This window comes from Chroicocephalus ridibundus, chromosome 16, assembly GCF_963924245.1.
Source record: "Chroicocephalus ridibundus chromosome 16, bChrRid1.1, whole genome shotgun sequence".
Classification (NCBI taxonomy): domain Eukaryota; kingdom Metazoa; phylum Chordata; class Aves; order Charadriiformes; family Laridae; genus Chroicocephalus; species Chroicocephalus ridibundus.
This window is the reverse complement of record NC_086299.1, coordinates 9,998,618-10,025,290: the sequence shown is the minus strand read 5'-3', so window position 1 is coordinate 10,025,290 and position 26,673 is coordinate 9,998,618. Positions and strand designations below refer to the sequence as shown.

At 48.1% G+C, this 26,673-nt stretch overlaps 1 protein-coding gene across 3 annotated transcripts; it reads left to right on the top strand.

Annotated features, from left to right (window-relative positions):
• Positions 1–443: 443 nt before the first annotated feature.
• On the top strand, positions 444–25,556 carry DDI2 (DNA damage inducible 1 homolog 2). 3 transcript variants are annotated; one of them, XR_010073472.1, is made up of 10 exons: positions 444–738; positions 5,231–5,360; positions 6,434–6,664; positions 9,545–9,671; positions 11,763–11,890; positions 12,479–12,607; positions 13,389–13,492; positions 13,910–14,099; positions 19,163–21,567; positions 21,870–25,556. XR_010073472.1 is itself a non-coding variant. In XM_063353614.1 (10 exons), the coding sequence occupies exons 1-9, from the start codon at positions 601–603 to the stop codon at positions 19,018–19,020; spliced, it is 1,194 nt and encodes a 397-aa protein (XP_063209684.1). In that variant the 5' UTR covers positions 450–600; the 3' UTR covers positions 19,021–19,066; positions 19,163–19,300. The 3 variants fall into 3 exon arrangements, 2 of the variants coding, with proteins under 2 accessions (XP_063209682.1, XP_063209684.1); XM_063353614.1 differs by lacking the exon at positions 21,870–25,556 and adding an exon at positions 19,004–19,066 and having other exon boundaries at positions 450–738; positions 19,163–19,300; XM_063353612.1 differs by having other exon boundaries at positions 19,163–25,556.
• The last annotated feature ends 1,117 nt before the right edge of the window (positions 25,557–26,673 follow it).

Below are 26,673 nucleotides of genomic sequence, written 5' to 3'. Positions count from 1 at the left end.
GGGCTGTGCGGGAACAGTCGGACGGCGCCGAGGCCGGAGCAGCCGAGAGGCAAAATGGGGAGCCTGGGGCGTGCAGAGGTGCTGGTGGTGCCCCGAAAACCACCCCGAAGGGTCCCCAGAGGCACAGCGAGGAAGACGGGGCACCCCAAAGGCCACACTCTGCCCCAAAAAGCAAAGAGGGGGGTTCAGGGACACCCCAAATGTGTCACCGAGGGTCTTGGAGCCCCCCAAAATGCCCACGGAGGGGTGTGGGGAGGACAACGCAGCCGGAAGACGCGATGCTGGGAAAACCGGGGTGACACCGAGGGGCCGAAGGAGGGGCGGACATGGAGCGAGCGGCTTTCGGGGTGCGCCGGGGCTGTTTTGGGGTGAAAGACGGGGAAATGGAGGGCTGCGGGGGCGAGGATCCCGCGGGGCGAAGGCGGGGAGGGGGCGCAGGCCCCGCCCCCTCCCGCCGGGCCCCCCGCTGATTGGTCGAGCGGCCCCGATTGACGGCCGGCTCCCGACCCGGCGGGGCGGGCGCTTTGCGACGGCGGCGCTTGACGGCGGCGGCGGCACTTGGCGGCGGCGGGGGCCGGTGGCGGAGGCGGCGGGTCGGCCATGCTGCTCACCGTGTTCTGCCTGCGCCGCGACCGCAGCGAGCTCACCTTCTCCCTCCAGGTGGACGCCGACTTCGAACTGCAGAACTTCCGAGCTCTCTGCGAGCTGGAGTCCGGTATCCCGGCGGCCGAGAGCCAGGTCAGGCCCTGCCCGCCGACCGCCCCCCCCCCCCCCCCCCCCCCGCCGTGAGGAGCGGGAGGGGCCCGGGCCTCGCCCTCCGCCCCGGGTCTGGGGTCCTCTGGGCCGGGATCGGCTTTGTCCCCCCTTCAGCCCCCGGGCCCTCCGCCCCGCCGCCTCCCCGAGCTCGGGGGTTATTTGGGGGGGCGCCCTGTCTGGGTTCTGGGGAGAAACGCGTCCTTTTTCCCCTCAAAATCCTCCCCTTTCCCTCAGGAGAGAGTTCCGGGTCTCCGGTGACTCGATGTCTTACCGGGGTCCCTCCGGGGAAGGTTCGGTCTATTCCCGCGGTGAGGCTGAAAACGAGAAAAAAAATTGGGGGGTTTTATTGAGTTTTCAGAGGAATTTGGTGTTTAAGTGGGGAAGGGTTTGGATCGAGAGGAATGGGAGTCGGAGAGCGGGGAAGGTGGCGGCCGACGGTCCCCTCACACCCCGGGGAACGAGGCTGAAACCATTCCGGAAAGGGTTTATTGATCAGATAAAATTCCTGTCTGCGTCTAGGGTGGAAAAAGGCTGGTTGAGGCTTTTTTCCCCTCTTTTTTTTTCGTACAGGTGCGGGGAGCGAACGGCGTGTCCGCCGGGTTCCCCCAGCAAAGAGCCGAATTCGGGGCTCGCTCGTCGCCAGCATGCCAGCACACACGGCGTGGGGGCGGCTCTCCTCCGTCTGTCCGGCCGTCTGGGATTTACTCACTGTTTTGGGTTCAGTCCCACTTTTATTTTCCTCCCTTTTTTTTTGTGATTTTTACCAGTTTGTTAGTGTAGGGGGGGGGGTGCGTTGCAGGACAGGGCGATGTCGGCTCCTTTTCTCGGGGCGCCGGCTGCGCCTGGGGAGTTTTGTGGCGGTGGCTTTTTACTTCCTGAGCCTTTTCCGAGTTGAAATTAATAAAATATTTTTCCAGTCAAGCGAATATTAGTCAGCGATGGAAAAAGGGCTGAGGTGGATGTCTTCTCTCACTGAGCAGGTTCCTCACGCCTCCCCCGCGGTGTTTTGCTTTACCTTTGCCATCGGCGAGCCTTTTATTTGGGGACGAGGGGTTGGTTTTGAGGGGGAAGCGGTTTCCAAAGCAGGGGTAGAAAATCAAGGTGAGGTGGATTTTCCTTTAGGGGGAAAAAACCTTGATTTTTGGTAGGTAGAAAGAGAGAAACCACCTCACACAAAGGTTCCCTTCTGCTGCGCTCCAGCAGAGCCCCCCCGTGTCTGTGTGGCAGCCGCCAGAGAGGCACCCACGTTCCCTGCTGGGAACGGGGACAACCTCTACACGTGGGACTCTGCGAGCATGCGGTGGCTCCTATACGTCCGGGTGTCTGGAGCGTAAACTCCTTGTCGTCAGCTTTGTCCCCGGTGTGTCAGAGCAACCCCTCAGCTGTGGGTCTGTTTTAGGACAATGAGGGGTCAGGGATTTTTCTGCTTGTATTTCGCTGGGAGTTAAACTGCTGCGGAGTTTTGCGATTTTATCGGCCGCAGGTAACAGGGATCAGCGCTGCGCTTTTTGTAGCCACCTCTGCTTCCCTTCTGCTCACCCATCTGCCGTTTATGCATCGTCTTGGTTCCTTTCTTTTAATGTTTTCCAGCCATGTGTTTATTGTTCCTTTCTCTCCTGTTTCTACCCAGTGTTCGTGAAGTGTTTTGAGGACCTTCAGTGGGGAGAAAGTTCTAAAAATACAAGTTATCGGTGAAGCAGCTTGGTGTGTAGAACGATTTTGCGTGCTTAAACCATCCTCCACAAATAGGCAGTGTTACATTTACCAGACTTGGTGGTTTACTGCTGTTTTTCCATAACCAAGGCCCACGTTGTGTTAAAGGGGTCACGCTGGCACAAGAGAGGATTAATTTAATAGTAAATGTGTAGCGTGGAGCGAACCAGTGCTGTGTGTTAATCCCAGTCTTATTTTCTGCTGTTTTGTGGAATTCATTCCGGGTGCTGCAGTTTGGGGTGGAGGCGAGCAGGGGGCTGTGAGGTGTCTGAGGAATGGCTGCGGTCGCAAAGTGGGGAGGGCGGCGTGAGATAACGGGGATGGCTGCTGCCGGGGTGCGGAGATAAGAGGAGCTGGGCAAGGAGAGGGGAAATAATTGGGCTCGCTGCGGTTTCCTCCACGTGTCAAGGCGGTGGCTTTTCTGGAGAGGGGTCAGGGAGGATCTGGGCAGAACCGTGTTCTTCTGGCAGCACTGTTTATTTCCTTCGTTTCTCTGTCTTTGTGTGCCGTACATCTCCCATCCTTGGCTGTGCACGGGAAGATGTAACGGGTTCTGAGTTTGCGTTGATTTACGGTTGCTGGTCGTATCTGGCGTTCTTGATGGGGGTTTCTCGCTCCATAAACAGGTTCTACCCTACGGCATCGTGCAGAATGCAGCCATCGTGCGGTATCAGTGCTTGCATCCCTGCCCAGGTCACCTCCAGAAGAGCCCGTGTCCGGTACCTGGCCAGCCTTCTAAAATATGCTACAAACCAGATAATCAAAACGCAGCAAAATTAAATCAGTTTGTTTTAACAGCAGAGCGGAATGGGTCAAAAGTACATTAAGCCGTGCTGCTAATGGATGTAGCGTGAGCGCCGGGCGCTTAATTCATTGTCTGAGGTGTTAAGGCCGAACGCTCATAAATCCAATCCCAGCAAGACGACAGAGGTAAAACCTCACTTAAACTGATTAACTTGTCTCTTCCAGAGTGTCTGCGCAGGGAAACTGCCATTTAAGATTTGGGCTTGCAGCTGGGATTTATTACAAGCTTGCTTTCTCTGCGGGCAGCAGCGTTACTGAGTCAGGCCGGGTGGGACGCGTCCGGTAACGTGAGAGGATGCACTGGGACTCTTCCCGTCACACGCTAACCTTAATTATACCGGTAATGTCTTGCAAACCGCCAGAGCAGAGACTGTGCGCCTTAATAGAGCTTGCAAACGGACCTGTGTTTGCACCCAGTCTGGTGCAATAGCGCTGAGGCTGTTAAATGTGTGGCTGATGAGAAGGTAGGAAGCTCGTGCTTGTTCCTAATCGCGTATGTTTCTCTCCTTCTGATGGCTCTGGTTGCTGTTGTACGTGGTTCTTATTATTTTTGCTTCTTCTGTCTTGTCTTACTATGGCACCACCACTCTTCCAGTGCATTAGTGGGATTTTCTGTAATATTTCTGAGTAGCTGCATTAAAGCAGGGAAAGTCTGTAGCGTCTTCCAGTCCTTAAGACGTGTAGTAATTGTATTTTTTGGATCTTCTTTTTGGATCTGCTACGTGCGATAGCATCGAGTAGAGCCATAGCCCGTCCAGGCAAGGACTGTGAAAGCTTCTCCCACGCGGCTTTGCCAGTCCCGACCTGTGGCAAACCTGTTGTTGCTGAACCAGCCTTTTCCAGACCCAGAGAGACGCGGGTCTTGCTAAACGAGGTGGTAAACGTGAAATTCAATCGTATGCCTGACGGGTTGAGGCTGAGTTCTCTGGCGTTTCTTGCTTTGGACTCCTGCCAGGGGTAGGAGGCTGCTGAACCGATCTGCCCGGTCTCATCGTGCTCCCATGAAGGCACAGAAACCTTTACGTTTAGCAGATACCATTTCTGGGAACTTCTGTTCCCATAAAGCATTTCTTTCTTTATTTTCATTTTTTTGGCTTCCTGCGATTTAGGACATCTGTAGGTATTACAGATCTAATGTTAACAGAAATATTCCCATGGTGATTATTCCTTTTTATCTCAACATGGTTTTATGTTTAATCTGCGGACCCCTTGTTAAGTCAGGTTATCATAATAGAGAATGATGTGACTTTGTGTTTTATAGTCAAAAGAAATGAATTCCCTGCCATGGACTGACTGCAGGCTCGGAAGTGGTGTCTTTGGGTGCTGAACCTTCGAGCCTGGATAGAGTTACATCACTGAAGTAAACTGGAAATCACTAAGCTAATCACTGAGGTCCCTGTAAAACTGGTTATTCTGGGGAACGGTGTTGTTGGGAAAAGGCAGAGATCATAGATATTGGACTGGATCATCCATGGATCTACCCTGACGGACACTGCCTGCACGTGTGCAGTCGGTCCTTGGTCAGTAGGTGCTGACGTGGGGAGAGATAACGCTGTAGAAGACGTCTGTGACTTGTGTAATTGTAGAGATTGGATGTTGGAAACGTGTGGCAAACAGCCCTGGAGCAAGGCTTGCTTTCTTCTCAAACTCCTGGCCTCTAATTAAGAGAGACCAGCCCTTCTCCAAGATGCTGAGTTTCGAGAAACCATTGCTGGGTTTCGGTAAGACCGACTCTGTGTCATTGTCCAACCGCTTACCTGTTGAGGTCTCTCTGTGCCTGAGGTAGAGGTGCTTTGGCGGGGCCTGCCCGTGGCGAGAATTGCACGCCTTCCCTTCTGAAGCTTGAGATGGGTCCAGAGGATTTACTGGAACACTTTCATTAAAAAAAAAAAAGAAAAAGGCAAGATGTCTGCTTTGTCACACATGGTGTTTTTCACTGCACTCTCTCCATGAACAGATAGTCTATGCGGAGCGGCCTCTAACCGACAACAACAGATCTTTGGCCTCCTATGGCTTGAAAGACGGGGACGTGGTGATCTTGCGACAGAAAGAGACCGTAGAGCCGCGGCCCTCCATCCGCTTCCCAGGTGAGAAAGGATTTGTGCTAACTTCTGCTCTTAGAGCATCCAAAGATCTTGATATTTATCAAACACCAACTCTGTCTCTTCTCAGTCTCCTTTAGCACCTCGCTGGGCAAAACACTTAGGAAGGAGAGCAGCTAGGGATGAGGCAGGGGGCTTTTAAAATTGGCTAAAGGGCTTGTTATTTAATGTTTTTTTTTTTAATTCTAAGGAAGTGAATGCTATTTTACTATTCTTTTGGGGAAATACAGAGAAAGTGAGGAAGGTAACTGGTTCAGAACTAAAGGCGTGTGATTTTTCATACGACCGCTGGTTCCCTTCCCGCTCGGTGTAATGGTGCAATGATCTGCAGTCTGCACGGCTCCGGCACGATAAAAAGGCTGTTGCGATGCGCGCTGTGAATCTGTACCATGACAGATACCCAGAAAACACGCCTCTTAACAAACCCAGTTACGCAATTGTGCGTACATGCGAAGGACTCCTCAGATAACATCTGAGTGGAGCCCTGCTCCTCTGTCCTGCCTTCTGCAGCAATTCCTAGCAATTCCTCGTCATAAAATATCGCTGGCGAAGAAGGTACCGCTGGCTGAGAAGGGCGTGGGAGCGTTGCTTGAGGTCCTCATCCTCCTGCCTCAGCTGGAGGATTGGTGCCTGCAATGCAGGTCTGCAGAAATGGTACTTTTCTTTTTCCCCCCCCCCTGCTTTTTTTTTTTTTTTTTTTTAATCCGGGAGATTCAGAAGTGCCTTAGAGATGCTGGGTTTAGCCTCACGATCCCCCCGTGTGGTATTCACATTTGTGAAGCTGGAAATAACTAGTCTGCGATTCAGTCAGTGCATTTCAGGGGATAAAAACTGGGCCAGATAGAAGGCTAGAGCAGTTACAGAAATACACGCTAGCATTCCTAACCCACTAACCCAAGCACGTGGCCGTGCTTCCAACGTGAATTGCTGTTTGCAGAAAACAGTCTAATACTGTAGCATTAAGAGCGGCTCATCCTTCCCGCGGTTTTTCCACTGTGTTTTTCACGCAGAATTGTAAATGTGAAGCGCCGACACCTCTGACTTTTTTTCCCTTCAAGGTCTGCCAAGGATAGACTTCAGCAGCATCGCGGTTCCTGGGACGTCCACTCAGCAGCACCAGCCACCAGCACAGCGAATTCGCCCGTCACCTCCCGATGCGCCTTCGTTCCCTCAGGGTTTGGACAATCCGGCGCTGCTACGGGAGATGTTGCTTGCGAATCCCCACGAGCTGTCCCTGCTGAAGGAACGCAATCCGCCCTTGGCAGAGGCGTTGCTCAGTGGAGACCTCGGTAAGTTGGGTTATTAAGCAGCGGGAGGTGGCTTTAAATCTGTTTGAGCTCAGTTCTACTAAAAGGCGGGCACAGGTTTTTAACTAGCTGGGATGGTCGCTGCCAGCTCATTGACGATGCTGAGAAATAGTGCGGGTTAGGAGCACTCAAGGCAGAGTTCCTCGCTTAACAAGACTGTTTCTTGCAAGCTGGGAGTATTTCTCCTGCTTGGCTTCTTTAATATCCTGTCTCCCCCGCTTTGAAATAGCGGATGCACAGATAAGTCGAGTTTCTATGAATGGCTCAGCTCACAATTTGTTTGTGAAGACTCCCTGAATTCATGTTTTCCAGTAACAGCGTTGTGTTTGCTGCAGCCCAGAGGCCACTGAGACCTCAACAGAGAGCAGTACGCCAAAAAACCAACTCTGTCCCTAACGGTTAGCTGCTATGGAAGTGGACACCAGAAAGGGAGAGGAAAAAGTAAATGGTGCCTTTCGGGAACTTTTCCAATAGCAGTAGTAATAAATGTTTAAGCCTGTTAATCTTGAAGGTGTTCACATATTTTGGGCACAGTTGGAGTCCGGTACCGTGTCCTTCGCTTCCTCTGCAGGCGAGCAGCTGATGTTGGTCCCTCATTCTTCACGTAATGAAAGCGTTGAACTCTAGTGTCCGTTCAGTATGAAAACAAGGTGGTGGTTTGAGCGTCAGAGGATGCGCTTCCAAACCTCTGCAAGACCTTTAGTTAGAAAATAAATCCTGTTGAGTTTGGGGAAATGAATGAATCATAGAATCATAGAATCATAGAATTGTTGAGGTTGGAAGGGACCTTTAAGATCATGGAGTCCAACCTTTAGCCTACCCTGACAAGAGCCACTTCTAAACCATGTCCCTCAGTGCCCCATCTACCCTTTTTTTAAACACCTCCAGGGATGGTGAATCCACCACCTCCCTGGGCAGCCTATTCCAATGTTTAATAACCCTTTCAGTGAAAAAATGTCTCCTAATATCTAATCTAAACCTCCCCTGACGTAACTTGAACCCGTTTCCCCTTGTCCTATCACTTGTCACCAGGGAGAAGAGGTCAGCCCCCATCTCTCTACAACCTCCTTTCAGGTAGTTGTAGAGGGTGATAAGGTCTCCCCTCAGCCTCCTCTTTTCCAGGCTAAACAACCCCAGCTCCCTCAGTCGTTCTTCATAAGGTTTGTCCTCCTCATAAGGTTTGTCCTCCAAAGAGGAAGAGCTCTCAAAGAGGAGAAGCTTCTAGCAGGAGACCTTTTTTCTTCTTTCAGGGGTACATCGTAGTGTTTTCTCTCAGTCAAAGGAAGCTAGAAAGGAACTTGCATGGATATTTTTGGCCTATTTCATTTTTTCATTTTTACTTTAGCTCGTATCCAGAGTTCAAGCCATGTCCTTTGCGCTGTCAGGCTTTTCACACCTCTTGTGAGCGCTGCGTCTGTGGTGCAGTAGGGCAATTGTTCCCATCACCTTGAGAAGATGTGCTGCAGCTGGCACAGGAAACGAGAGGTTAAGCCCAAGACACCCAGAACTGGCTCATCTGCTGCTCTGTCTTGCCTTCTTATGCGCATTGAACTTTGATTCAGGTGTGCATTTTTAGTCCCAAATCGCCGCAGTGGGCTGTGAGAAGGAAGCGGGGTTTGATCTGGTCATGCTCTCATCATTCTGTACGGCTGCTGTCGGTATTCGGGCACAGATCCAGTCCAGCTCTGGCTCCGATGCCCAAATATACACATAAATACGTGCCATGTGACTGTGCTGGATGCACTGCAAGTACTTTAGAAGGCACCTGCTACGCAGAAACCTAATTAAAAAAAAATAATAATAAATAAGTAAAAAACAAATAAGAAAACATACACAGTGCCTTCCCAAACATGTAACAGCCTTTGAGCCAGAGAGCTTCTTCATGGGAACTGCATTTCTGGAAGCAAACCCACAATCTTCTGTGTTTACAGAACTCAATTTATTGCCAAGTCCTTTTGGGAACGTATGTGATCAAATCCAAGCAGTAAAAAAAAAAAAAAAAATAATAGCCAGAGGCCATACAAAAAGCGGGGATCTAAAAACTGTGTTCTTAAAATGTGCGGCAAGACTTTGTGGAGCAGGTGTCCCGCCTGGGACCTCTTGATTTCAGTGGTAGGCATCCAGCTTTAGGGCTTGTAATGTCCCTGCCTTTGCCTGCGTTGCTTGCGTTTACAGGAAGTTTTGTTGTTAGCCTTTTCACGTCTTACAGCTTTGCCTTTGCTCTTTGCTGGATCTGCAGACTGTTATTTTACTGGGGGATTGCTGAGTGGAAAACACGATAGATTTTGCAAGCTGTTCCTGTAGACGGGCCATCTTACTGAGAGCTATGAAATCTCGCTCCTATCTGTCTGAAGCTTTTGGAAAATACACGTGCACACAAGCTTCTTGTTCGAATTGTGCAAGTTCTGTAGTCCCAATTTCTGCTTCGGGTCTCATTTATCGGCTGGTGGTTTTTTTTTTTTTGGAGTACAGCGTAGGCAATTTTTCCTGCAATAGAAGAATGAATTCCTGTTTTTGTCTCAGTTCTTTGTTTTAGATATTGTTGTCTTTACGTTTTTTCCATTTTTCTTCCATATAAAAATGTATGCGCAGGGAAATTGAGTTTGATATTGCTGAGTCTGGGTAGCAACACAAGGAGAAAGAGCTCTGTCCAGTTGCTTTTCATCTCAGCGGGTTCCCAAGTTTGCCACCGATCCTTTGAGGTCTGTCCCCGCTGCCTTCAGATGAAGCCTTTGGTGCCTGTGCTGCTGAGCCTACCCCTGAGTGCGCGCTGGCATAAAAAGAAGAGTTTGCTGTGCCAGAACTTGATTTGTAAGAGTCATTTCCAGTAAAAAGCATTTCTGTATCTCCTTGTTACTGCAGAGAAATTCACCAGGGTGTTGCTGGAGCAACAGCAGGACCGAGCCCGGCGGGAGCAGGAGAGGATCCGGCTCTATTCAGCTGACCCTTTTGATCTTGAGGCACAAGCCAAGATAGAAGAAGACATAAGGTAGAGAACCAAAGCTGCTTGCGGGCTCTGGAGGTCTTCATGGTGCTTTTTTCCACAGGGTGCTTCCGTCTGTGATGCTTTTTCCTTGGAGGGTGCAAGGAATGTATTTAGATCCTGCCTTAAGATGCCCGCAGGGCAATGCTCTGAGCCACCTTTGCATGTGGGAGGGCTGGGAATTGGGGACACACAGGCACACCCCATCCTTTAGGTTGTATCCAGCTGAGCCCGGATCATGAGGTGGCAGCACCACTGTCTATGCGTGTGATGTCCCAGAGCTCTCCAAGCTGGTCCACTCTGAAGCACTTGCGAAAGCACTTAGAGATCTTAGATCCTCTTGAGCGGTGGAACTTGGGTGCCTCAGGTGTGTTTTGAACCGGAGAACTGGGCCTGTGTTAGTCTCCAAGCTGAGCCTCTGCACAGCAACGTGGCGTCATTTCTCCCAGCTGCCTTTGAGATTTGGTTTTGCTTCCTGCTAATTGTTTTGTCTCTCTGGCTGATTCCAGACTCTGAGCATCACTGCTGTCAGAAGAGATGTTCTGTAGAAATATGTTCTGCTCGTCAGCGCTCGCTCCCTCTTGCTGTCTTCCAAATGTAATTGCATTGGGCTGAGGCTGGATTTCTTAAATTGAGTGATAAATCCTTGAGTCAGAACATGACTGGTGGTTTTTTTCCCGATAAAGAAATGTCTGTCTGATACAGGCTCGTAGTTGGTCATAGTCAAAATTCATTTGTGATGTCATTCTTGCATTACGACTGACAAGGTGTTGGTGCCAGATAAATGCTTCGTTTAGCAATGCAGAAAAATACGCATTTGTAGATAGCAAAACACCCGAGGCACAGGAACGCTTTCCTCCTTCCACAGATGAGGGGACAGATAAAGACGGTGTGTCCGAGGCTGTGCAGCTGTTGGGGAACAGTTTGGGCACCTAGCAGTCCCCCAATTTCACACCCAACTTAGTTTCTTTGAACTCCTTGCTTAATTAGATGTGCTCTGCCCAAGATTGACTGGAAGCTATTGCTATTTTTTTTTGAGAACACGGTTTTGCCCTTCAAGTGTATCTTAGGTGGGAGAGTGTCGAGCACAGAGAAAACGGAGTAATGGATTTGACAAGAAAACAAACTGAAGGTTAACCGTCTGATTTATGCTTAAATAATAAAAGACAGGACAACATGTGGCTCTGTTTCAGGAGTATATGAAGCGCGATAGACTGGCAGTAGGGTGCTTTAGCTCCCAGATGAGCCACGTCTTGGGTGCCGTTAGCCGTTTTCCTTCCCCACCAAGAAACCATGTCTACCCATCTTGTTGTGGGAAGGCTACCACAGTACAGAAGACGGATCAGAGAGGAGCTCGGGGTTTTTCCTCTTCCTCTACTGAGGAGGAAAAATGAAATGGCATCAAAATTGGAAGCCGTTTTCTCTTTTTGGTAGATAGAGCTGTATCGGATGCAGTCGCTACGGATACCCATCACTTCCAAGATGACTGGAGGGGCCGTGGTGGGCTTCTTGAGGGGCGTTTCTTCTGTAGGCTTGAATTTGCAGCAAGGGCTTGTGTTCGTGGTGGGGTGTTCTCGCTGCGGTTTTGCTCATCTCCCTCCCTTCCAATATCTGGAAAGGAAAGATACCAGGGAAACGTTGGAGGATTTTAATGTTCAGCTGCTGTGTGGGATTCCAGCATTGTAGCTACTGGCAACATCATGGTGTGCCCTCAGTGCTTTATTTTAGAGTGACTAATAAATACACGGGTTTTTCGCTTGCAAGTTCTCCAGGTTAACCCCGTGGCGACAGGTTTCTGTTGCAAACGGAAGGCCGTCTGATGCTGTAGTGTGAGTTAGGCAAGGTGTTGGTAGGAGCAGTCTTCATGGCTGCTGGGGAGCAACTTGATGTCTCTGGATTACGCCAGGATCGTTACTAGCAATCCCCCTGCTAAGAAGGCTATGTTTGGCTAACGAAGCAGTCTTTGTTGTGGTTTAAACACGTTGTTCGTAAGGTGAGCTGCAGCAGGTGGGATTACCAGATCTAAGGTGGAGGGTTGCTTATAAGATCTGGCTGACGGAAGGTCTGATTTTTCTCTCTCTTCTCCATTAAATTCAGGCAACAAAACATTGAAGAAAATATGACGATAGCAATGGAAGAGGCCCCCGAGAGTTTTGGGCAGGTGGTGATGCTGTATATTAACTGCAAAGTCAACGGACATCCAGTGAAAGCCTTTGTTGACTCAGGTGAATTGCCCCATTTTCATCTCTTTCTCTGCACGCTCCTCTCCCTCCCTGAGGGAGACGGTAAACGCTCCAGAAATTTTGCCCAGAAATGCCGTAAGAAAGCACTGCGTTACAAGATTTTAAAGCACCTGATTAAAACCTGAAAGCAGCCTTGTTTAAGGCGAGCAGAGCCAACTGTTGTGAGAAGCAGCGTGCGTGAGTGCTCGAACGCCCCAGATCAAGGCTCCTGTGAGAATCTCCGGGGCTGCGATGCCAGAAAGGTCACTGCCACATGTGTGTCTTATCTCATTTTACAGATGGGGGGGATTTTGCATGCCTTTAATGCTGTGCTTCCCATCCACAGCCTTAAAGGGGAAGCTCTTGGGGTTATTCCAGCTCTACAGTAATACATACTTTACCATCAGTGCTCATCTGTGTGTATACAGTCAGTTCAGCGCAGTGGGATTCACAGGAACCCTTTATGCCCTAATGCAGTTGCTGGTGCAGTGTGGTTTCCCGGCTGCTGAGTGCAAGATCTTAAGCCCTTCCAGGAGAGAATTTAATTTGTGATGAGCTGTCAGGATTTAACACAAATTCTCTTGCTGGTAGGTGCCCAGATGACCATCATGAGCCAAGCTTGTGCTGAAAGGTGCAACATAATGAGGCTGGTAGATCGGCGGTGGGCCGGCATCGCTAAAGGTGTAGGAACACAGAAAATAATTGGCAGAGTGCACTTAGGTAAGTACCTCTGTTCTTCTTTGGGCAGCTTTGGCGGCAGTTTGACTGCATTTCCCATAGTCTTGGCACCGAGGAGTATCTGGTTTAATGCCGTAATTGTTAAAAACTCCCGCAGAGTAAAATAAAAGTGCATCTGCGATATGTTTGTTTGTCTCGGGCACAGTAGTCTGGCTTCTGTCTCATTTAATGCTTTCTTAATGGAATTACCTTAATACTTTTAGGTGAGGGGAGTCCTCAGCTCAGAGGACGTGCTCACTCTGGATGCGAAAAACAGGGCTAATGTGAAATAGCAGGATCTTTCCTGTTTAGGGTGGGACTGCTGGGCAGCATGAGTTGCTCGGGAAGGTTCCGCTACAGTGGAGCGTTTCATGTTCCTTTGGGAAGAGAAGGCTCTCTGTGCTCTTGTGCAGGTTTTCTGGATGAGAGGAGATTGTCCGTAGTGTCTAAAAAATCGATTCTCTTCACTGTTGTTGCTTTTTAGACTTGTGCTCTAACGAGCTGTACGCAGCTCCTCTAGCTTGGAGGGTTAGATAAGCAGTACTTAAGGCTCTAGAGCAGGTCAGTTTTTAAAATAATTCACTTCTTGAGACCAAGGCAGGCCTGATAGTCCCTGGGGTTCGCAAAGGGCTAGACTTTCTGTGACCCAAACGGTACGTCAGAGCTCTGGCTTTAAGATTTGCCCAGGTTTGTGCAGACCTTTCCCAGGAGATGGCAGAGCAGAAAGTAGATTTTTTTGCGCTGTAGCATTGCAAGGTGGTAACTTCTCTCCCCTGCCTTTCAGCTCAGGTCCAGATTGAAGGGGATTTCCTGGCGTGCTCCTTCTCAATCCTTGAAGAGCAGCCCATGGACATGCTTCTAGGACTGGACATGCTTAAGAGGCATCAGGTATCAAAATCTCTTTTGAAACAGCTACTGGCTCTTCCAAGTTAAGTGCTAAGTGCAATGTAAATGCCTTGGTTGTGAATTTATTGGGATTTTTCTGGGGAGCGTTGATGGTGGATTATCTTCCAGCCGGTTAGGAAAGAAGTACATACGCTACATACATCATGGATAGCTGTAGGATGTCTGGCTGCTCCCTGAAGATTTTTGCTCTGATCAAAGATGCTCAGAGCTTTCCAACTGAATGATTTATTACAAATCAAGTCACGCGGGGCCCTTTGCTTATAGCCCACTTGGCCCACTTTGCTTAGCTGCTATGAGCTGTTCCCTTTGGAGATGGATTGTTTAACCTTTTTTCTCCTTTTTCTCCGGGAATTGACTGGCTCTTATGCAGGCCCCTGATGTCTCGATGCTCTTTCACAGTGTTCAATTGATCTCAAGAAGAATGTCCTAGTGATTGGCACGACTGGCTCGCAGACCACTTTCCTCCCAGAGGGCGAGCTCCCAGAGTGTGCCCGGCTGGCTTATGGGGCCGGGCGGGAAGACGTGCGGCCGGAGGAGATTGCAGACCAGGAACTAGCAGAAGCAATACAGAAGTCCGTAGAGGAAGCAGGTACCGGGAGGAGCGCAGTGGAAATATTAATCCGCGTAGTTTTCCTGCTGACAGGATGTCTGTCAGTAGTCCCCCTTCTCAGCTCCTAGGAGATACAGCCTAACGCAGCACCAGCGAGTAAATGGTGGAGAGAAAGGGGCTTTATTCTTGCTCGTGGCCTCTAACTGCGCTTCTCTTTTCCTTTCTGCCCAGCAAAATCTGTCTGCACGAAGGCATTTGGGGGTGCTTGCTGTTTAATTTGTGCTTTCCTTGCAACTTCCTACCCGCTCTGGTTTCTTGACCTTCAAAGGTGTGGAGATAAATGGTTGTCTCTGGCACCCGTTCACCTGGGTCGAGTTGTAGTGCCCGGTCGTGGTTCAGTTGTGTGGTATTTTAGCAGCCTTGGGTAAGGACAGCTTTGTGGAGGCTTCCGCAAATCCCGTTCTTAATAGCTGCAGCATATGAAAACAGAGGAGCTGTAGCAGTAAGTACAAATCTCTGAACAGAAGTTCATGACAATTTTTAGAAATAGTACTATTTCAGCATTTTTTTCCTTAGAATGGTGCTTGTGCCCTCGGAAGGTGAATTGCTTCTCTTACTGAAGGTTACCGTTGCTCCAAATTTCAAAAGCAGCAGCTGAATTCGCATCCTAATATACATCATCAGCCTTGACTGTGATCTGCAAAGAGAATTTTCACCCTCCCCACAGATTTGCTCCCTGTGCCTCTGGAATCCGTAAGCTGCACAAGCCCAGACCGACTGGGCTACGGGAGATTTTGGTAGCTGCAAAATTCATTGAAGTGGAGATGCCAGAATAGCTGAAAGCAGAGCTATGAGCCAGATTTTCTGTTTAACTCCTCCCTTATAAGCATATGCTTTTGACTAAAGGAAAGCTTCGTTATTTTTTTCCCTGCTATTACAGTGAAGCTGTGAATACCTCACAAAGTATATTCCTCAGGCCTTTTACAAAACTTTTAAAGATAACATTTTATATGCAAGTCTTCTATAAAGACTTTTGAGTTTTCCTGCTAATTTTTCCTCTGGAAGCACACAGTAAGGTTCCGTTTCCCACACAAATGCCAAAACTCTTTGCCAGGTCACGTTTAAGCTGATAAATTTGACTTCTTCCACATTTCTATTGCTATTTTTTTTAAGACTCTAGCATGCACATATTTAAAATTGAAGTGCAATAACCAGATTTAACCATATGTGTATATATAGCTATAAAACCAGTTGTAATGCACTGAAATTTTTCTTTAACACTTCCCAATTGCTGCTTGATAGCCCAAAGAGTAAGCAGTGACTTTTGTGCAAATAATGAAATTGTTTACACTGAGGGGAGCACAGGACTGAACTTACTGGTCCCTCTACCAGTTTTCTTCCATTCTAAGAATATAAGTTTTCCAGAGATGTAAAAAACTTGAGAGGAATGCCTGGCTTTAATAAATCAGCAAGAAATGCTTTACGTGTTTGACTTCTAAAGCCAAATTTGAATGCTTATTAACTTCAGTTACAGCAGGTAGAGAGAAACACAAACATAGGTTTGACCTTGCCCCTGTCAGGTTTTGGCACAGCTGAAGGTCACATTCGGTAGCTTGGGCTCATGTCTCTTCACATAACCTGGCAGAGAAAATGTGCGGATGTAAATATTAGTTCTTTTCCTGTTAAAACTTTGAACCTGATGAGGCCTGGGTTGGTTTTAGACATATCTTTCCATTCGGGGTGAGAACTTTGCCGACATCGTAGTTGGTTGGACTTAGTTCTCTGCTGAAAGGGTCAAATAAAAAGCAAACCTCAGCCCCAAATGTATCAGTCTTTACAATAAAAGCATTTTAGTTGAGTGCTTTAAGATGAAAAGTGCCTAAAATGACTTAAGTCAAAGCTGCTTATGCACCAAATACAGTTCTAAAGACCATGTGGCTTTGTTCAGACTAATCAGCAGTCTACTGTTTGCCATTGACGCTGAGCCCTAGAGGAATGTAAAAGATTTATGAGAATAGGAAATCCATTTTGTGGATTCGCTTAATGCTACCCGTGCACAAAACTAAGGTAGGTCTTGCTTAGATTGACTGTGTGTAAGTCTTAGACACGTTATAAGCCTCTGGCTCACAGGCTGTATCCTAAGATGTCAGAATACTAATGTATATTCTCTTCCAAAGCTGTAGAATCATAGAATTGCCTAGGTTGGAAGAGACCTTTAAGATCATCAAGTCCAACCGTTAACCTCATGCTGCCAAACCCACCACTGAGCCGTGTCCCTCAGCACCGCGTCTGCTCGGCTTTTAAATCCCTCCAGGGATGGTGATTCCACCCACTGCCCTGGGCAGCCTGTTCCGATGCTTGACGACCCTTTTGGTGAAGAAATTGTTCCCAATATCCATCCTCAACCTCCCCTGGCGCAACTTGAGGCCCTTCCCTCTTGTCCTATCACCTGTTACTTGGAAGATACCAAACCCCTCCCAGTTACCCCCTCCTTTCAGGGAGCTGTAGAGAGCGAGAAGGTCTCCCCTCAGCCCCCTTTTCTCCAGGCTGAACACCCCCAGCTCCCTCAGCCGCCCCTCACGAGACTTGTGCTCCAGACCCCTCACCAGCTCCCTCGCCCTTCTCCGGACTCACTCCAACACCTCAGTCTCTTTCTTGTCATGAGGGGCCCAAAACTGAACACAATATTCACTGCTATTAGCTGCTGTTAGATGGTAGCAGGAAAACCAAGTGAAAGAACAGGAGACTGGAGAGAACACAAGGCAGGACCAAGGAAGCTCAGCTCCCTGCAAGGCCTCTGTTCTTTCACAACAGCTTGTGGTTTTGCTGCCTTCTGGTAGATGGTACAACAGAAATTGCTGCATACATCTGTAGGTTATTAACGTTCTCACTTTGAATGCACCTGGATTATTCTTGAGCTTTATTTAATCCCCCAAAGCTCACTTTAGTGAGCCTCATGATTTCTGTCGGCTGACTTGCTGGTGTTTTGACACCCACGGAAAGGCGGTGAGGTGGTAGTGGAGTCCTGGTGTGTTTTACTGTCCTCTGGATCCTCCACGTTTGCTTCGTTTATGTCTGAGGGCTTGCCCTTTTTTGCCAACATGCTCTGTTTCCCACCACCACTGGGAAACTCTGTGATTATGGTGGATTTACAAAACGAGCAGCAAAACGACAGTTGCTTTAGGAGGAAGCGTGTTCAGGTAGTTTACCCCATAGACAGCTTTTCATGCAGACAGCTTCGATTCAAGAAAGGCACTGCCACCTCATACGCAACTCAGCCTTTTCCTAACGTAGAGAGGAATTTATCCCTGATGGTGCACTTTGTGGAGAAGGGTTTGTTCCGGGTGTTAGCTGGATCGATAGCCCTGATGGGGCTGGGATTCAGCTCCTGTAGGTACCCCGGGAGGAGGAGGATAGTGGGTCTCTTAAGGATGACCCCGAGGAGTGCTTGGCAGGAGAGCAGCTACTTCTGCTGTCTAAATGACTCCAAATCCCTGATGTCTTTGACTGATCAGACCCTTATTACCGATCCTCTGAGTCAAAACACAGTTCTGCTTCCTCTCTAAGAATTGGCTTGGGAGCAGAGAGCGTGAACGTAATCCTACCGTGTAGAAACAGAAGATGATCCTGGTTTTTCATCTGTGCCCTGTATCACAAGCCTTTTTGCCACCCTTATGAAAGATGAGCGGTCTGAAAATCTGTAGGGTAATTCTGGCTTTTTAATACTCCAGCATCGCCAAGTTGGTGTCGCTGCATTAAGACCAGATGTGCAGCCAAAAGAAAAGATTGCTTTCTGCAGTGGCTGCTGTATTTTATACCAAAGCGTATCGATCAGAGGTGCAGTATCACGGCATGTAGTGCGCTATTTTTATTTAACGGAGAATAAAAAAAACAAGTAACTGAGTTGAAAAAAGGTAGATTTCTTCTGTGGTGTGGAACTCAAAGGAAATCCTGGCTGTACATGTCCCCCAGTCCACCTGGGTATCCGTAAAAAGAGAAAGACTTAAGGTAAAACAGCGGTATATGTTTAAGACCATTGAGTTTGGAGGCCTCTGGGAAGGGAAAGAGAACTAACGCAAGAAATCCCACAGCACAAAATCTGAATATCTGACACTGGACGGAGCAGGGCTTTAATGGAAGAACAGGCACTCTTACAGCAAAGGTCATGTTGGTGATTTAAAGAGAGCATGAGAGCTGATACGTTAGCAAGATTAGACCGTTAGCAAGATAAGTTCACTTATTTAATCTGTCCTGATAATGAGAGCCAGTGTTTGGTGCCACTGATAGAGATCTGCAATTCATCCGTTCTCCGTGTGGAGAAGGAAACGGTGAGCTGGGTTTGACGTCTGGCTGTCTCTTTGCTCTGCTCTTCCCAGTCTCCGGCAGCAGTTCCTTTGCGGGATTTCTGCCTTTTACTCTAGGATCTTTACGCTTCCCTTTTGCAGCAAGCTGGCGTTTGCTCGCCTTCTCTTGCCTGCGATGGCACTAGCAGTTGCAAGACAATAACGAATCGTATAGAGAATTGTATAGAATCCTATGGAATAGTGACTCGTATAGAGAGATGCCCTCTTAATTCTCATTTCCCTGAAACGTGGCTCCTGAGTAACTTCAGCTGTACAGAGAACAAACGAGTGCGGTGCTAGACACACGCCTTGGGCTGCCTATATTTTATCAAGCGTGTAGTATCACCCACAGACCACTGTGCAGCGTAGATAGTACAGAACAGCCTTTAAATTGTTCTCCGGCAGAGTTATTTTTGACTTGACGTAAGGAACTTCCCAGGCAGAACCCCTTCTGGAAGGCAGCGAACGCGAGGAGCCTCCTGCTGCTCGTACGCTGGGCAGTCGGGAGGGGAGCTGCGAGGTCGCAGGACTATAACCATGCATGTGGTGTGCTCTGAATGCTAACACGAGTTTGGTGTGTTTGTTTCCTAATCCAAACAGAACGTCAGAAGCCTTGATGCATGTAGTGTGTGTTTACTGCAGCTGGAGTGGGCCACAGACCAGGTATTTACAGCCATTGGTTTATAAGTTTTCGCTACTACAGTGAAAACAGTGGTTCTCCTGTGTCCTAACTACTGCTTTCTTTCTGTCTTCTGTTAGAGAATAGTGACAAAGAAACTACCTCACTGGAAATGCCCTCATTACCAGCTTCTGATGGGTTTCAAAATCCAGTCCAGTCTTCAGGACTAAATTCCAAGATCTGTAATCCCACAAATCAATTACTTGATCGTTCTGTCTCTGCCCCTGCTTCAATTTGCTCATCCGAATCTAGCCTCGCAGAGCCCATTGATCCTAGAGCCGTCAAGTCTTTTGAGTCTCCAACTGAATGCCAGATAACCCCAGAAAAAGAACATCCTCTCTTGTTACAGCATCTTTCCAATAACGCTTCCTCGGCAAATAACGACCCTTCTCCCCAGCCAGGGGAGGGAACCTGTTGCAATCCAACTTGCCTTTCACAGAAGACACTCAAAGAAACATTTATTGCTGACAGTCTAAAGGAACGTAACGCTAAAGAACAAGACCGTGGTCAGGAACATCCTCTGGAAGTGACAAAAGAAAATAGTTTGGCTGGCACTGCTGCTAAGCACAGGCGAAATAAAGACATATGTCTGTCTGCAGAACAGGAGCAAAAGCATGAGCTTCCCATAGACCATCAGACATGCAAAGAACCAGAGAAGGAACATCTGGAGAAGCAAACTGAGACGACTGACCCAGAACCTCCTTGCCATGTTGGTGGGGCTGAGAAACTTGTTGTGGAAGAAGCCAGCCAGCGAGCAAATCCTCCTACGGAAACGAGAGGAGATGGACTGGAGAAAGCAAATCTTTCCTGTGCGAAAGGGAGTATCCAAATGTCAGCCTCCTGTAGCTGTGTGCATACGGAAGCCTTCATGGAAATAGATGGAGCTGAGCAGTCTGTAGCTGAAGCGCGCAGCTCAACAAGCGAGCAGAAGTGGCAGGCTGAGAACAGAAGTGTGTCTGACCTGAACTCTGACACCTTTTCTATGGAGGTGGAGTCGCTAAAGTCTGCGTCCTCCTCCAGTGATCCACTTCCCACTGCTGATGTCCCGCAGTCTAAAAGCACTAGTGAAATTCCTGCAAAGTATAATGGGTTGTCTAATTTGGCAGCTGAAGACAGCTCTTCCCCCTCCAGCATCCATCAGCTGGATACGGATCCAGGAAGACCTTCAGAAGAGCCATGTTTCTCTCTAGCATCAGCCTTGAAAGAGCTGCACAAACTCTTGATTATCAGTCGGAAAGGAGAATGTAAAATCCTTGCCTTGGAAGAAGTCTCTCAGCTGGAAATGGCTCACAGAGAGCCAGCAGCACAGCGGAAGGGGCTTTCTGAAGATGAGCAGAAAGGCTCAGATCCAGCCAGCCAGGAGGAGAGTTGTTCCTTCTGTGAGGTGAGGTCTGAAGGTGGGAGAGCAGAGGGGAAACAGCTTTGCGGTTCTGACCCAGAAAACATCAGCGCTGGCTCTATCAGACGCGTGCGGGCTGCTCTCGGAGAAGGTGCTTTGGAGAGTCACGAGTTTTCAGGTAAGAGCGATTTGGTCGTGGTGAATTCTGCAGCGACATCTGACCAGCAACAGAGCTCTGAGCAGGAGGAGGTTTTGGCAGAAGGTTATCAGAGTCCAACTAGTCCAACTTCGGAGCAAAACGCATCTGTTTCCTCTGCCCCTGCTTCGGATGAAGGTGCACCTCAAGATACTCGGAGCCTGTTCACAGGAGCACCTGGGAGCAGCAGCAGTTCTGCTCCCGAAGGTCCGTGGCCATCGGGTGGGTGTGAGGAGCCCCTGCTGAGCCCACCAGCAGGCTATACCGGGCGTACCTCGGGTGCTTCTCCACCACCTGCTTTCCCGGCGGCTGATGTTAATCGGATCCTCAGTGCTGGTTTTACCACACAGGAAGCTCTTGAGGCTCTGGAACGAGCGGATGGAAACACGGATCTTGCTCTTCTCATTTTGCTAGCCAAGAGTATCGTTGTTCCTACGTAACTGCAGAAGAGGTAGCTGACTGGGGTGTCTTTTCTTTTAAAGGACATATCAAAATTATACACCATAATGTACAAGCAGAATGTTGAGCCAGATTTTTCGATTACTTGCAGCCAAAGTAACTTGTCTCTTCTGTTTTACGTGTTAGATTTGGCCTTCTAAAAGAAAGAAAACGTCCGAGCGTTCTGTGGACAGGATAGCTTTTAAGTATGCATACTGGGTAAAAATTAATGTTTTTATTTAAATGTACAATTTTAGAATAAGCTCCAATGTTACAAATAAAAAGCAGAAGCCATTAAGATCCCCGCCCTGTCCAGCGCAAAGCAGGTTGTGAAGTGAATCGCCCGCGCGTGGGCGTGCCCGGGACAGGAGGCGCACGCCGACTGCGGTATGGCGCAGACGCCAAACAGCGCTTGTCCAAACGGACTCTGGGGATTTGTTGTAGCTCTCCTGCGCTTTGTAGCCCAATGTCCATCTGTGACGCTGGCGAAACAATTATGGCAGCTACTAAAGGTATGTAGATGCCCACAGACGTGTAACACTTTGCAAGAGGAGTGAGGGGCGGAGGGGGCTTTGGGAAGCGTGTGTTTTTGTGTGTGCACGAGGAAGGCTGCTGCCCGTTTTTGCCAAACCCTTTTATGCTCTTGGGCCAGTGTGTTCAAGTTTACAACGTGGGGATAGAAGAAGGGAAGGGATAGAATTTGGTGCTACCAAAACTTAAGAGACGTTTTAACTTATTTGAAGATGTGCTGGTATTAATTGTAAGGGGGTGGGAGGGAGGGAAAAGGAGTATTTCACTTTTTTTTTTTTTCTAGCCTTGCCCACACCGTGTTCCCCTGTATGAAAGAACAAGTTCAGCCACTTGAAGGCAAAACCTTAACGATGAAATTGTTTAACAAACCAGCCGTGTGTTACGGCTCTTAATCCCCCTCTGCCCCTGGAAGAATGAACTGTTTCAGTGGATGCATTCTCTATGCACCGAGCGGGGATGGGATCAGAAGAATGAAGAAATCTGCTTTGCACTAGTTTAATCTCGATGTTTGGGGATGATCAGCCGCTCAGCTGTGGAAATGCAAACTGCAGAAAGCCTGGAGCGGCTGGTGGGGTACTAATTTAATACCTCTTAACGAGCGAGGGCTCCCCAATAGGGTTTCTGAAACAAATGCACTGACATGGCTTCTGCATTATAACCATCGTGGCCTTCTGGGAAGTCCTTGGCGAGTAGCCTGACGAGCACTCGCCGAGGCTGTGCTGTAGGAAACCCTTTCCAGATGCTTTTTTTTTTTTGGGGGGGGGATGAACTACTTTTGGATGCTCTGCAGAGCCCCAAAACGCTCTTGGGGGCTGGGGGAAGGAAAGCACGGCTGAAACACGATACCAAATTTTAAGTAGGAACTTTTACGTAGTCCCACTTGCAAAGCTCAGAAGAGGCTTTGTGTCAGGTGTTCATCTTGAACTTTCTGCTTTGAGCTAAACCAGCGGGTCAGCAGCCGCTGGAAACATGTTTTGTTCGTGGCTTTCATTTGTTGTTATCATTGTCTCAGGCCTGTGTTCCTGGTGTTTTGTTTTCCCTGTGGTGTAGCAGATTTGCCTGCGTGTACGCTAGGCTTTTTTTCATGCAGGGTAGCATTTGAAAACAACACAGATTTGGTTCCCTCTGTGAACTTGCAGGAGTTTCTGATGCCGGTGAGCGGTGGTCGTCAGATTTTTCTTAGAGGCTTGGGTAGCCAGGAGATCCTTTAGAATAACGAAGAGCTTTAAGGCATTCCGCTGTTGAATGGAGCTTCTGCATGAGCTGTGAACGTACCAGCTAGGCCTGGGGCTCCCAGACATGCTTAGCTCATATCCCACTACTTGTGATGCCGGCAGCAGGCATTGCTCCGTGTGGATGTAGGAAGCAGCGCTTGGCTGTTTGGGGACCCCTTGCCGGAGCAGCATGGAGTAATTCACTTTGAGACTATGTTCACATTGAGTTACTGAGGTGGGACTACAGCTTTAGGATCTTTACCAGGCAGGTGGTCAGAGTTAATCCTGGTGATGTTTGGGGTTTTTTTTTTTCAATATTCTCCTTGCAATGAGCACCTCAGATCAGCAAAAGCCCCCCTCTGTCTAACACTTGGGCTGGTACAGGAGTAGGGTGTCATCAGATCTCTCTCTAGAAGCCTTAGGAATTAAGATTATATTAGACCCGTTCCCATCTGTATCTGGTTCCCTATCAAAAGCAGCAACAAGAACGCAGCTCCCAGCTCTCGGATCCAGAGCATCCTCAGCCTGAATAGCCGAATCTGCTCCCGATTCACACCGCGGGTCTCGGTGAGGTGGTCCTGGGAGCAAGCCCCCACCTGGTACGCAGATACCAGCTGTGGGTTGGCCCTCTTGGATGCACGAGAGCTGAATTTGTGCCCTTAGCCTGCAGGTTCATCTACCGCCAGCTTCTTGAAGCATCAGATGTTAGCCATTTGATGTTACACCCCTTTCCATAGTTACACTTTATGTTTTTAGAAGCAATTACTAATAGCTAGACGAAGTACTGCTGCTTTGCACCAAACTGGGTAAAGGCTCTAGTTTTATGGCCATGTTTACTTAGACTGCATATACAGAATTTATGCTATAAAAGCTTCAGAGCATCAGCCAACTTGCTTCAATGCTCAGTTTTAGCCTTTGTCAAATATAATTTTTGAAATCTGCCCTTCTGCCAAAGCTGTACTGAAGCATTTATCAATAGTGCTAGAATTCCCTGGGTAACTTTCTCTGAACTGCTAGAAACAAAGCCCGACCCCCAACTGATAAATCCTTGTAAAACTATTTTACCAAGTTGGTCCAAGCCTGGTGATTTAAATCTCTTGATTTCAGAGCCTTGCTTTGAGCGAATGGCTAGGTGCTACCAAATTAGAGAATAACTTTTTTAGGAGCGAGATTTATGTTGGAGAAAATCTGGGCAGTGGTGAGCATTTAAGGTTAAAATAAAATGTAACAGAACGTGTATTTAGCGAATGCCGTCTAAAAGTTGTCTTCTGTTTTAATGTGCATGTGTGTCCTCTCTGCTGCGTGCACACATCCTTTGCTCGGCCTTTAGCAATCCCTTAACTACTAGGCTCTGCTCACCTGGCTCATAAAGTGGGAATACTTCTATTTAAGCAGGGACGGCTTGTTGGCTAGAGCCGGGGATAAAGGTAACGCCAAAAGCTCTTCAGGTTTCCAAGGAGCCACGTGCCCTGGTCTAAAATAAGGCTCTTCACTCTCTTCTCTTCCCCTCCTCATTAATCACTGCTCCAATGTACTAACGTCACATCAGCTTAGCAAAACAGTTTCAGTATGAGAAGTCCATCTATAGAGAACAAAGCAACGCTCAGAAGCTGCTTCATAAAGATGCCAGCGCCTGTGGGGACCCGTGTGGGTCCGTGGAGCTGGTTTCTGGGTGTTTTCTGAAGCCACGGTGGCCGCGTACCTTGCTGTTGGCTTCTGAGATCTGTTCTGGTCCTTGAAGATACTGAAGGAATTTACTCGGCCTCTTGCTCTTTCTGTATGTGAGGCTCTAGGTGAGTTCAGAGGTGATGTTTAGTGAAATATCGACATCTGAAAGTTTCTGGGCACAGATAATTCTGACAAGAGGAGGAAATATTTCCTGGTGCTGGTCCCTGGCATGTTTACCTGCTGCTGGACAGAGCTGAGCTACGCTGTGTTATCGTGACAATCGCTGCCTTGTTGCTACGTATGGTCAACTTTCTACGTAGACACTCGCTCTCCAGGACTGTTAACCTCGTACCTCCTAGATATGTTCCCTTCTTTCTGTCTTTGTCTCTCCCTCTTGCTGTCTCCTTGCCTCAAAAGTAGCAATATTTAAGTGTACTTGCTGAATGCTTAACTTCCAGATAAGTTTTCTTTAGAACACTATGCCATTTACAAATAAAAGGAGGAACAGATCCTAGAGGTTGCTTCGCCAGACTTGGACTTTGGCTCCCCAGAACTTTTAACGTGAATTCAAAGAGGAGAAATGAAGAGGTACTTTTGCCTGCCTCTCTCAGAGGTCAGCTTGGGAAATGGGGTTGGTTTCGTGTACATCATTCCCTTCTGAAGCGTTCAAGAGATTTCTTCCTGCACTGTGTAGACGTAGCTTAGTCCGTGATCCAAATGCGTAGCGGTTTGGGTTACTCCTTGACTGATGCTTTTTAGCTTAAAGAGTTTTACAAACTCACTTAAGGAACTTGAGGGAATCAATACTCAGGAATCCTAAAGCTGGTTGCATTTGTGTCATTTACTCTTCTGGGCTGAACATACTGCGCTTGTCCTCGCAGGTGGCTGAAGGGAGGAGTGGTTGTGTCATCAGAGAATGGGATGTGGTTCTGCCCAAAGTAATACACACTTGATTCTTTTTTTTTGATTTTTGGTTGGTTGTTTTTTTTTTAAATATTGGGGGACTGTTTATCAACAAAAATTGATGTGTAAAAAAAAAATTTGATATTTAAAAAAAAAAACTGAATAAACACTTTATCATAATGTTGCTTGATTGGTCTGTCTGTATTTCTGAGGTCAGCATCTCTGCACTCAAATCCTTCTCCGGCTTTTGTTCTGAAGGCAATGGAATTTCCTTAAAGGAAATGTTGCCATTTTGAACATAAATTCATAGGAATCAGTGGTTAAAATGGTTCCAGTTGGCAGGGCCTGAGAGCAGGCGTGAGAAATTCATGTATTCCCCTTCTACGGAGATGGGCTGCTGAATCCTTCAGGCAGGACTTGGAAGTGGAAGAGCATTACACAACACAAAACGGAGCGCTTGGCCCCAGCACTGTCTGCTGGCAAAATGAATGAGGCCCTCCTGGTGTCTCCTCATTTCCACCCAGATTAGGAGACTTTTGGTTTTAGTTTTCTGGAGCTGTAAACTAATCTCTTGGGACATCAAAAAATTGACATTTATATCCCTAGAAAGCTCGTAACAGTTTTAGTTAGAAATAACTTTTTTTAAAGTCCCATTCTCTTAATGTCATGTAATAGATTTTTGAAAGGGGGAGCAGAGGATCTTCCTCCTCCGAAACCTGTGGCGCAGCCAGCTAACCCTATGCGGCAGCGTTTGTCTCGTGGAGCAGTAATTCCTTTTTCATATCCTGAAAAGCAGGTGCACGTTGTCTTGAGACAAGCGCTGAGGCTTTTTGCCCATTTTAACTCTCAGCTCTCCGGCGAGCTGTCAGTGCTAGCGCCAGCTGAGCAGAGCCGCTCAAAAACGCAAAGCGTTATGAATCAGTTGCTTTGACAAAGCACTTCTTGGACTGCGGTTTCCTCCTCACGTGCTCAGGGCTCTACATGTGATGCTGTTGTCACTGTTACAGCTAAGTTATGTCATTAAGGCAGGTGTTAATTAGGAGGGCAAAACTGCGTTTTGAATTCTGGGGTGGGAAAGGGGAAGGTTTTAACGCGTGGGCTGCTACAGCCCCCTTCATACCTTGGCCAAAACGTTGTTTGCAGTTTCTTCTGTAGGGAGGTGATTTCAGGACTAAATACTCTGACTGTTTGAAAACTATTTTGAGCACTTGGGTCTCGCCCTTTCTGCTTTATGGAGATGGTTTTCTTTCGGTACCGTGTACAAGTGCAAATTAATGACACTTAGAGTTGCGTACATTTTTG